The 12,809-nt window shown below is 46.6% G+C and overlaps 1 protein-coding gene across 1 annotated transcript in view; it reads right to left on the reverse strand.

The window, feature by feature from the left end:
• The window catches only part of LOC139059311 (uncharacterized), a 28,344-nt gene extending 22,229 nt beyond the window's left edge, over positions 1–6,115 (reverse strand). The window contains exon 1 of the mRNA XM_070537533.1: positions 5,861–6,115. Coding sequence (XP_070393634.1) covers positions 5,861–6,008 — 148 coding nt within the window. The 5' untranslated portion in view covers positions 6,009–6,115. The remainder of the gene's footprint in view (positions 1–5,860) is intronic.
• Positions 6,116–12,809: the final 6,694 nt, after the last annotated feature.

A 12,809-nucleotide genomic window follows, 5' to 3' on the forward strand; every position in this document is an offset into this window, starting at 1 on the left:
AAATCTTTTCCAAGCGGCACCGCAGTCGATGCAGCGCGATCATTTATTGAAAACGTGCTTCTGAAGCCTGGTGCGCCAATGGGGATAATAAGGGACAGAGGGACTGCCTTTACAGCTACACTGCTAAAGACAGTGCTTAGCCTCAGAAGCACGGCTCACCGAAAGACCGCAGCCTACCACCCGCAAACGAAAGGCCTAACAGAACGCTTGAACAAGATTATCGCATACATGCTGAGTATGTATACGTAGACGTGGAACACGAAAATTGGTATGACATTCTGCCATACATCACATTCGCTCACAACACTGCGCAACAGGAAACAACGCGAAAAGACTATTTTGCCTTCTTCATGGCCGTGAAGTGACGACGATGCTCGATGCGATGTTGCCACATGACTGCGGTGATACAGGCACGGACGCTGAAGCCTTCAGTCAACTGGCTGAAGAAACAAGACAACTCGCCCACGTCAGAATCGCCCGACAACAGGACTGTGACGCTCGACGTTACACTCTATGTATACAGCACCGATACATCACATATCAGCCAGGCGACAAAGTGTGGGTTCGGAGTACCATCCGTCGGCGAAGGCTTTCAGAAGAGCTACTCAGGAGGTACTTTGGGCCGTACGAGGCTGTACGGTGCCTCAGCGACCTGAACTATGAGATCATCCCTGACAGTCCTGTTTCCTCCAGGGCGAGGCAGCGTCCGCCAGAAGTCGTGCGCATTGTGCGCATGAAACCCTATTGTTCGGAATGAAATGAAGTGCCCGCACCTCATCTGGCATATCTTCCTGCAGTGAGCATCGGAACGATGCTCTCTCTGGAGAGTGGCAAATGCCACATCCAATATGCGGCACGTAGAGGAAGACGAAGATCTCGCGCATTGAAGAAGAGAAGACGAGGTCCCTGCGTAATCGTTTTCAGATTGCCTATAATTAAAGTGTCCTGCCCTGTTTTCTCAGTTCCTGCTGCTTGTGAATCGTGACAATATTGCGCAAAAATACACACGACAGATACATACTGCTCGAAGAACAAGAAAATATTTGTGCTCCAAAGGGAACCGTACAATTACATAGTATAATGTAAGCCGACACTGCGGCCACAATGCACGCGCAGTCACCGAGTGGCATCAAAAATAAACAAAATGAAATAAGAGAAAGAAAGTCATTTATTCCTAAGGCATAAATACATGTCATATCCAATTATAAACACCACTTGAGCGGTCCAGTAGGCGACAGCAGCGCGCGAAGCTGTACGGACGACCACGCCGAGCAAAATCGTCAGCAGTTTCCAACGGCGCGACCTTGGTGCTACCCAATCCACATCGATCACAGCACGGCCACAGTATTTTTCGTCGTCGCGTGCCTCAATGCAAAGCATGCGCCGCCCCAGCCGTTCATCCCATTCAACTGTAAATACAATCTAAAAAAAAAGCTTACACCCTTTAGGTTGCATTTTGCCCCCAAACAATAATCATCTGCCTAGCCCGCATTTCCTTTCTTTAACGCAGCGAGCCCGGTGTACTTCCTCGTCACGAATGGCTTGCGTGTTATCAGCTTTACACAGCATTCTCGACAGGAAAGTAGCGAACGCCGAGTTTTCAAGAGAGGAAATGCAAGCAAGGCAAATGACGATTATCGTTTGGAGATGAGATAAGCTCCAAACAGTGTAAACTGTCTTTAGAGTGTGGTGCACTCTAGTTTGGCTGTCGTTGCTCAATAAAAACACCACGCGGCCGGGAGCTCTCCATGGACGTTTCTGTAAGTACTCCCGAAACGACAGACGTTCTTTACTGTCAAAATAATAATCTTGGATAAAAAGAAAGCACAGAATGGTTTACAGACCCAATCCCTCTAGCGAATACGTACAGTGAACGCCCACTGCGCGCGGTCGCCGCGATTGGGTCCCCCGAATCGGTTTCGTGCGTGAAAGGCAGGCAGTCGCTGTGCGCAAACTGTGTAAAATGTGTTCTTATAGCGGGCTGTCTCTATAATTAAATGGAGCATAACAGAATGAAGCCTCAATGCAGCGATCGCACGGGTTCGCAGCGACCGACTACGCGTCTGCATGCATATCCGCGCACAATGTTTCGTTTTCGCTGCGAGCGCGTTTTCGCACCGTTTTGTGAGCATAAGGCCGCGGTATATCAACATTTTGACAGTGCACAAGCAACCGTGGTAGCGTAGACGCTATCAGAGATGTTCAAAAATAATTTCGTTCTGACTATATGGACTTCGACGCCTACGGCGACTTGTGATGTGCCGTCGCGACGATTCAATCTTTCTTTTTTTTCATTTTTTCTATCATCTTGGACCTTTCAACAGCATTATTTCTCACGTTGCACGGCACTGTATGTTTATCAGTCTTCCCGGCGAGAAATTTCTGGCTGCTTTGTTTTCTTAATCCAGTATACACTCATTGTTTGGTGCTAATTAGCACCAACCAATAACATGGTGGAGCTCGCCCCCAATATGGCACAGCCGCGCGAGGCCTATTCCGAAAGCGATTTGCGATGGGGGACAGAATCTAGGTGCGCCGAGGGATGATAGCTTCGTTTGCGCTGTGCTCTCGCCTCTTGGCATTGGAGCGAGAGGCAGTACGAAGGTCAGTTGGCTCGCTAGTGCTGCCGCGCTTCCTCATGCCAGCGGCTGCGATTGGGAATCAAACCTAGGTCTCAGTTACCTCAGTTACCGGAGTGAACTATGGTTGCCGGTAACTACAGATGAGGTGGCCAACCTCAGTTTGCAGTGTGTGTGCTTGGTTTATTCGATAGCGAAGACGGTCAGCCATAGGCAGGTTGCGAAAGTAGTTCCCGCGCCTACTAGGGCGCCCCTCGCGGCGGCGAGCGCGGCACCGGCAGGATACGACCGGCCCGCTTGCGTTCGGAAAGCCTGCCTGTGCACTGTTTCGCACGTAGCTGTTGCCTTTTCTGAGCAATGCCGAAGTGCAATCCGAGCTGTTGCGTAGTGGGCTGCAACAACACGTACACCAACTCACGAGGAACTAAGTTTTACAGGTTTCCAAGCCGACCGTATGAAGCAGAACGGCGTCAACCCTGGATAGCGCTCGTCCGACGGCATAAGCTGTTTTATGTTCCGGCGTTATGCAAAGTGCGTTATAACGCTGAATTATTTGCTTTTACAACAATGATGGCAGCAGCGGGACACCTGCAGTGCGTACCAGATATGCAGCAAAAAAATTGTTTGTTTCCACACTGTACCGCAGTAAAGCTGTGGAACTCTTTCCCAATCCTCTCCCATTCAAACAGCGCTAGGGCTTGCTGAGAGATTTGAGGAGGGGTTGCAGCTGGCTAAGCTGGCGTACACCCTTCTGCGCCCAGCATATCAACTAAGGGGCAGTTGAGATCACCAAAATTTGTGAAGACGTGGTTTATTGGAACCTGCTTTGCACGCACTGAAAAATCACAACATAAATGTATCGCACTTCCAGTAATTTGGGCGAAAATATTTTCCCAGCGTAGTCTAACATAACTGGTAAGTTCCTCACCATTATTTGTGTTTGGGGAGAGCAACGTTAGAATAGCTTGGGTAGGTCTTACGATTCGTTCGTACGCCCCACGTTCTTGGATGAGATGTTTTGGATTCGCATTTGCCGTCCTGTATGTACAGCGAAACCACCGCGGCGTCCTTGTACTTCCCTGCGAAGCCAGCACGGCAATCGCAGCTCCCCGCTAGTATTTGTCTGCCGTCGCCGATCTTCAAGAATCAATGCCACCTATAATTTTATGCGTCCACACCGTAGGTAACGAAGTGCCTTACGCTGAGCTTCACGCATCTCGCTGGTGCGTTATGTTTCGTTTGCGGAATACACCTAGTAGTCACTTCCGATCAGTGCGAGTTCAACACTTTCCTCATGTCGTAGACGTGCCCCACTTCAAATAGACGACTTCCTTTCTCTAAATTCTTTTCACGAAAAAAGCTGTCAAGATCTCGTAATTCCCGAAACCCGGTTAAAATTAATATCGGCACGCTGTTTCGCGCCTTCGCTACCGTTTGACAGGGCGCCAAACACGCAGCGCGAGCTGCTGACGCCGTGAGTAATCCTACCGCATTCGCACAACTATTCGTCAGATGGCGCTAGGGGTCAGAAAGACAGAGCGCCGCCTAGCACTTGCAACGTGCCCATGGTAGCCAGTACCAAACAGCAGAATCTGCAGTCCGCATTTCGTCGGAAACAAAATGAGCAATAGCATGCACCATCCGGCATATGTACCAACCATTTTTCCTTCGCAATACCATCGCCAAGCCCCTTCCAATGCCACCGCACCAAGCGAACGATACGGAAGGTAAATATATCCATTCATTGCCAAGAATTACGTGAGAGGGAAGCTGTCTTGTAATACGAGTTGTGTGCGCATACTGCAGGCGCACGCGCGACTAAGCCGCCTATGTGTTTTTAAAAATCCGCATGCGGATGATGACTCGACGCTGAGATGCATCCGGTAAATTTATGTAATTAGTGCTAAATGTAGCCAGGGTTCTTACGGATCAAGCAGCGGAGCACTCAAACCTTTGTTTGCGCGAATCAGCTGATGCGATAAAGTTTTCTTCTCCATTGATTCCTGTGGCGAAGTAACATCATAATTTTTTATCTCTAGCCAGAGAAATATGGAATGTCTTCAGGTCAACTAATACTTCCGAAACCATAGCGCAGCACGACCGGCGCCATAGCTGCTATATTTGCGAGGCAGGCTGCCACACAAGCATGGCAACGGCACACGGCGCAACCGTTAAAGAAACACACGTGCTCGCCGCGACACACTGTGAAAAATATATAAAGCTTAAAAAGCTTCTTTCGTCATTTCTTCACTTGATGGCGCTAGCTTCTTTACGAAAACTGTCCACTTGAAGCGACGCGAAAACGAAAGCATACGAACTATAAAACGGCCGCGGATGTGTCGTCTGGTCGAGCGGCTGGAATATGTCGCGTTTGGTCGCCAGGGCGACGTGCAACGCACTCTTTTCGACGCGCCGCCTATCCAGCGCTGGTTCTCCATACCTCAACTTTGTGTTTGCACTGGTTCTTGGAGCGCTCTGTCCGAAGCCTTCCTTGGGTCATAAAATGAAATGCCTTCGAGGTAATAATAATAATATTTGGGGTTTTACGTGCCAAAACCACTTTCTGATTATGAGGCACGCCGTAGTGGAGGACTCCGGAAATTTTGACCACCTGGGGTTCTTTAACGTGCACCTAAATCTAAGCACACGGGTGTTTTCGCATTTCGCCCCCATCGAAATGCGGCCGCCGTGGCCGGGATTCGATCCCGCGACCTCGTGCTCAGCAGCCCAACACCATAGCCACTGAGCAACCACGGCGGGTTGCCTTCGAGGTGTGTAATCTTTCAAAATTTATCTTCGAATGTTTGCAATGGTTCCTGCTATCTTGAATGAGCAATGTCGTGGGTTATACGTCTAATCATTCAATAAAAAGGCACAAATACGCAGAAGTTGCACCAGTATGATAGTAAATATTACAGCCGTCATTCAACGATGCATTCTAGAAGGTATATACCACAATACTGTGCCGCAGGAAACTCACATACTTCGCGAATACGTTTAGTATCTGCGTCTTTTTAGCGTGAGTTTGTCAGCATGTACCTGATGCTGAAGTTGATCACGAACACAACAGAAAAAGCACTAGCTTACTCTTGATAGCTGTTTCGGTCGCAGTGTGCAATCAACATACCGCAAGTCTACTTATTTTTCGCTATGCAGCCTGGGAACTTATATCGGTTACTTTCAAAGTCATGCATGATTTCGAAGCAGAAATAACATCTATTGATGCTACAGCGAGAACAATATCGCCCTGAGAAAAGCAAGTACATGGTACATGCACTCACATTCACAGTGCGAAGCTTCCTTCGTGACGGCGTTCGCAACGGTGGTCGTGGTGGTGGCGGCAGCAGGCTCGGTCGTCGTGTTCGAGTCGTCGCAAACCGCGACCATCGTCAGGCTCAAAAGAAAGCAGAACATCCAGAGGGGCGCCATTTTTTTTTCACTCTTCTTCGCACCGTTTCAGATGCAAGTGGTCCTCTGCCGATTTCTTTCGAAAGACTCAACGATGTACACGGGAGTCCTTTTACGCTTTTCTGCTAGGCCATCGTGAATTAGCATAAGGGCACGTGATTTATACGCAAATCCTTCTCGCCCTCACATTCTCTGCACTCCTATTGGCTGCCCGCGTCTCGGTGGCCTGTCTCGACCAATCAAAATGTCGCTGTCGAGCGTGCTGGGCCGATTCTAGAATTTGCTGTTTGCCCGTTGTCGATGCCGATGTTTTCCAGAATGTGGAGAATGAGAATTCGAGAGTGCATTGGTATTGATCCCTGTGTAGAAGTGATGTCAAACCTAGCGTGCGCCCACTAAGTTGGCCATGTTCGGGCGAAGCACGCACCTTTCGTGCGTAGGCTGCTGCAGCACTAAATTTTGTTGACGGCCGACGTGCGATTCTTGCGCAACCAGAAAAGGTGCAAACAGGGTGTCTTGTTGAACGGAAAGCCCTGCTGATAGAAAACCTTCCCTCTTCCTTTTTTTTAATTTTATTATGTAACACTTCAGTTTCCTACCGAATAGTTCCACAATTTGTAGTGTTTTTGATAATTACCCTTTCGGTCTTGTTCTTTTTTCTTGCGTTTTTTACAGTAATATTTTCTCTTTTAATGCTTTGAATGTGTTTTTTTTTCTCTTTACTTTCTTTATTCGATTGTGCGCTGAAGTGGCACGACAGACTAGAAGCACAGCTGCCGGTCCCACTGTGCCGTGGCATGTGCGTCAATTCGCCAACGGGCTGAACCAACAGCCTCTATTAGCCAACCAATACGCCCCTGTCCTGGGCTTCGCGCGCGAGGCGTGGATCGAAGATTGGCGTGATTTTGCGACGACCACGGTTAGCAGTCGTGACATTGAACAAGACAAAGATCACTCAGTGGTTCAAACGAGAAGTCAGGCGGCGAAAAAAAAAGCATATTTCGGCGCGGTGTCGTAATTTTATATAACTATACCACGCATTTTGAATGATTCTGAAAAGTAAGCAACAGGCTCGGAATGCCAGCTGCTCAAGCGCCCTTTAGGACACTAACGTGCGGTACTGTTTCGAACTGCCTTTTCTTATCGATGACAAGCAGAATTTTCGGAATACCCCCTGCCTTTGAAAGCAGGATGATATGATCGATGTGCTGAGACCACTGGGTTAACAAATCTGCACGTGGAGCAATACGTCGGCGGATTCTAGAAGAAATTTTATGTCCCGGTTCCATCAGTTCACACGCATTGGTAGTGAACGAAATGGGTACTCTCCGGCCGGACGTTTGGGCGGTTTCCCTCGCTTTGAGATTGGCACGATGCACGACAGTCGCCTGCTGACATAAGCAATTTCACTTCTTCGCCATACATGGTTGACGTTGTGGAGTAAAAGCTACTGCTGTCCCTCTGGCAGGACGCGCGAATAGCCGCAGGGATGATTCCATTCGGCACTGGGGTGTTGTTCACTTCGAAGTTGGGGAGGGACGTTTATAATTATGACGTAGTTGAATAGCGAATCTGTTGAGCACTTTTTTGTGGCTCCGGTAGCCGGCAGGTCTGTTGCAGGTAGTGCTAGTGGAAGTGCGGTTGGCCATGAGAAGCATTATGGGATAGTGGTGGCAAGGTGTAGAGGAAAACCATCGGGTTTTTATATCCATGGTGCCACATTTATATCCTCGTCTTAGCTATTTCCTGGCCTAAAGTGGTGCCTGAAACAGGCAAGAAAAATCGCCGAAGTCGGGTACGGCTGTACTTGTCCAGCTGCCGCCAAATTTGGAAAGCCCACAGAGCTTCAACAAGACACTCCCTCACCCGAACAAGAATTGACCTCACTGTAAGGTGCAGTATTTGGCCACTACTTCCATCATGACTCTTGCAATTAACGCCTGGTCTTCAGTCCCCAGTGACTGCGGAAAATCTGACCAAGGTGGCTGTCAGACTTGCGATATACATATAGCGGAAAGTGATAACAATCGTTTTATACGTACAGGCCGTCACTGGAAGCTGAGCCCGGTAACGTTCAACATGTAAGCCTTCTTCAGTAAATCTGGCTTATCAGGGCTCTTTGAGGAACTCTCAGGCATTGTCTGCAATATCATGGGCTTAGTGAGCTTATAGAACTGGAGAGCTATATACAATGGAGACTAATGGTCGCGTTTTCCCCTGCAGATGTCTTCAGATAAGCGAGAATAGGGGGTAGGATTTTATTTCGTAGGGATATAGCAGTCAACGATTGATGAAAAGAACTTGTTGCTCGGCAATTTGGTGCGTTTTGCTATACATTCGTTTTAACGGCGCGAAAACCAGCCACACCACAGCGAACATACACAAGCGCCGCTATCAAATAATATATAACGTTTATATTGTTTATAACTATATAGTGTACAATAAACGTTGATGAGCTCTACAACAATAATGATAGCGTAGCAGACATCGTAATACAGCTAAATAGGATAATAGATTAAAGGTAGTACAAGCTTGTGCGCCAACCTCCAGTCGTCATAATGAAGAATTAAAACAGCAGTATGAGTACGTTAAATTAGCAATGAGAAACGTGGAAAGTTAGCCACAGTCAGACGTGATGGAGTGGCAAAGTAGGCCAACTTGGGTCACTGGGTATGTCATTGGGTGTATGTAGCTCTACGACGACGAAAAAAGAATTTAAGATGTTATTATCCGGTGCTGGACGGCATCGAACCCGCGTCATACATATTCAGACGATCCTGTCTGAACATATTTTCACACACGTACCACGCCATGACTTCGCGGCGGCCCCGCCAGATGGCGCAGCGTGTCCGGAGGGAAAAATGTGTTCTCAAGCTTCAAGCGTGTGCGCTCAGAAATGGTTCGCGCTTGCGCGTAATTATTTCAGCACTGATTTTGGCGTTTCCCTTGACTCGGATTTCAAACTCGGGTCCCCCACCGCACCACCTTTGTTGCGAACGCCTGCGTTTTGTATCGAAAGCAGGGGAAAGTAAATGTAGGAGTGGCGATAGATTTCACCATAGCTTGTTCGTAGTGATAAAAGACAGCAAGAAGTTATATGCACGCATTACGTTTTTTAGTAAGCGCTGCCCGACTGTATAACATCGCGATAACGTTCTGCATGCGAGTTAGTTTCGCATAATATCCGAGATTGCTGAGTTTCGATCGCTGTAGCAACAGGAGGCAAAATTGCACGAAAGAAATGCACGCAAAATTGCGGCGTGACTGGCCGCTCGAGGCACTTTGCGTGTATTCGCGGGCTTCTTTCACGCTCGAAAAAACACTTTATGTAGTACGTATCAAGCAATAGAAAGCTACATAGGGAGTTTTTCATGTTGCTCTCCAATTTCCTCCTTGACACTCTTGAGCGAACTATATTTGAGAAGTTGATTAATTAATTAAGACTACTTATGTAATTAGGCGTGATGAAAAAATAATTTCAGTATCTCCAAGTGACGGCAAACATTACCTTGGTTCTGTCCGGCTACTTGGAATTCGCATATTTTTAAACTCTAGGTAAAGTTAGGTAGGACACCCTGTATATACCGTAAACACTCTATTAAATTTCTGCACCTCAATTCTTGCCATGCATAAAACCTGTAGTACATAGTACGCTTTTGTAACTAAAAACAAATTGCAAACACTAGCTCTAGAAAACATCGAAAAGTTATGCCCACCCCACTTTTCTGTCTGATCTTTGCCTCTTCTTTTTATTCGGTTCAATACTCTGCACTGTCCCGAAAATGTTGCACTGGAATCCCAAGATAGTTTTAAGGGGAAGCTCCAGCTCATGTTTCAAAAATACTCGGGTGCTTGTGGCCAGCTGCCATGCCATAAGCCTAGGCACTTAGTTCAGCTGACTACACTTCCAGTTGTGGCGCAAAAAGAAAGAACCTCTTTCATAGCTTTATTCACACTCTCTGTATCAAAGCAAAAAAATTGCCACGTCATCCGCATAAAACAAAACTCTAGTCTCCATTCCAGCATAGATAAGCCCACAAATAGATTGGCTTTTAATTGTTTTCAATCAAAATTGCTCTAAATGCAAGGCAAACGAAAGAGGCGACAAACAGCATCCTTGTTTTACTGATCCTACCACTTATATACCACCGCTTAATTTCATATTAACCACTAACTTTGCAGTGCAGTCTTTTTACACCTTTCTTACTCCATATGTCATCACTGCACCGGCGTTAACAGGTTGTAAAAGCAAGGCTAATACATCATGGACGACTCTATCAAAAGCATTTTCAAGGTCAATTTGTATCATGGCGACTCGGTCCTCCTTTTTATCACAACATTCCAGTACGGACATTGCAGCATGTATATTCGAAAAGATTGACCTGCCTTTGATACCGCATGTCTGATGGGGGCCCACAAATTCTTTACAAGCGTCGCACTGTCTTTCGCTTCAAGAATAAAATAACGTGCGATGTCCATAAAGAAGGAGGCGCTTCCTTGTTTTCGCACATCTCCCTAACACTCTAAAAACAGTTGCACCCTTGCGTGCACCTGTGGGACAAGATAAGCCCCAAATGGTGTTAACATTTTTAAAGAGAACACTACTAAAAACATTACATCCTTTAGGGCTTATCAAGTCCAATAACGATTATCGTCATCTGTCTTGCCCGCGTTCCCTTTCTTTAAAGCTGCGAGCCCGGTACTTCCCAGTCACGAATGGCTTGCGTGTTATCAGTGTGACGCAGCATTCTCGGCAGGAAAGTAGCCAGCGCCGAGTTTTCAAGAAAGAAAACGCAAGAAAGGTAGATGACGATTACTGTTGTGGGACAAATATACACCCCAAAGGGTGCAACCGGTTTAACAGTGTAATGCTACAGCTATTCCACTTTGAAGCTCTTGTAGAAATCCCCTGAAAGACCATCAGGCTCCGGCGACTTTCCGGGACTAAGTTCCTCAATCGCATCCTCAATTTCCGAAAGGCTTATTGGTCTGTCGAGCGCTTCACAGATCTCATCTGATAATGTTCGCATTAATGGCAAGAAGTCAGTTCTAAAACGTTTAATATCACATAGTTTTTCGCCTTCAAACATTCATAATAAAGCCAAAATGCGTGCTCTGTCATTCCAACACCATTAGCGACTTCCCCTTGATACCTTACTTCTGGTATTTCTTTGGAAACTGTGTGTTTCTTCTCGTCGCTTAATGCTCGCTTGGTTGGCGTCTCTCCCATCCATAAATTCTCAGCCCATGCCCTTCATACCGCGCCCCTATACCTTTCTTCATCCATGAATTCAAGTTCAGACTTACCTTCTTCAATTTCTTTGAAGAATAATCCTGGCGGAAACCTTTCTGCGCAGAGCATGTATTTTAACCTGAGATGCAATTCTCTTTCACGCTCTTTTTCTTTGGGTTGGACTACGCATGCTCTTTCAATTGCGGTTAATTTAACGTCTCTTTTGGCGAGTTCTCATTCTGCAATGAGGAACGCTAACGTAGTTGTGCTGAGCAAATTTTTGAGCTTGCACTGCCTTTTGGAAAACCTCGTCTTGCGAAAGCTTATCCTTCAGCTTTCATAAGTCCTATAGAATTTTGACGCTTTTTGTTTCTTTTCCATGGCTGACATATACATATAAACAGGCAATGATCCCTAAAACTAACATGTAACACTTGATAATATAAAAATAGAGGTAGAAAGGTTAACGGAGCATAAATTTTGCCTAGCCTGCTATGGCACTCACCTTGGTAGTGCATATACATGGCTTGATTTTCGCTTGACAACACATAATCAATGTCTTCAAGTTCTTGTTCGCTTACAATCTAACTTAAAAGCACGGCACTTTTATCGCAAACATCTTTCATCTCAGATTTATCTTCTAGAAAGCAAACACAATTAAAATCACCCAGTAAAATAACATACGACTTTCGCAATTCAAGTACTGCTGAACAACACCAAAAAGGACTTCCCGCTCCCGTGCTACGTTCGGAGCATACAAGGCATCTCTGAAAAAATCACGGAAGGCTATTCTACCATCCTCGCATGACGTGATCGCTTTAACCACAGCAATGCTGCTACGCAAAAAAAGAAATAATAATAAGGCATCCCCCAGACCTCCCCACTGCGTGACATACACATACGGTATATCTGGGGCGGAAAAGGTTAACCATTTGCTCCGTGTGTTCATCAACCGCAATTTTTGTTTCTTGAACAGCGAATAAGCCAATATTATTTTCAACAAGAATACAGTTAACTTGGCATTGCTTTCTGCGCCCGCTTATTCAACGCACGTTCAACGCTGCGACAGAAAGATCACCCGAAAGCTTAGCTGCCATTTAAAGAATAGAAAATCTAAACCACCCAGGCAGCACACCAGCAATGGTCCAACCATGGCCCAATGCTGGCAGAAATTGCTACCAATATTAGACCGATGTTGGCATATTGTCAAAGTGCAACCCAATTCAGGGCTGGGCCAGCATTAAAGACAAGATTGGACCAATGTTACGCTAATGCAGCAGCCATTGTGCTGCCAGCGTAGGACCAGCGTTGAGCCATTCCGTTGCCATTATTAATGCCAGCTTTGAGCCAATGCAGCAGCCATCGTGCTGCCATCGTAGGACCAGTGTTGAACCATATCGTTGCCATTATTAATGTCAGCTTTGAGCCAATGCAGCAGCCATTGTGCTGCCAGCGTAGGAACAGTGTTGAGCCATATCGTTGCCATTATTAATGCCAGCTTTGAGCCAATGCCCTGTGCATGACGAATATTTTAGATACACTGGCTCTAGAGCACGCAGCCATTCTTACCGCAAACCTTTTGCCAGCGG

This window comes from Dermacentor albipictus, chromosome 1 (assembly GCF_038994185.2).
Source record: "Dermacentor albipictus isolate Rhodes 1998 colony chromosome 1, USDA_Dalb.pri_finalv2, whole genome shotgun sequence".
Classification (NCBI taxonomy): Eukaryota; Metazoa; Arthropoda; class Arachnida; order Ixodida; family Ixodidae; genus Dermacentor; species Dermacentor albipictus.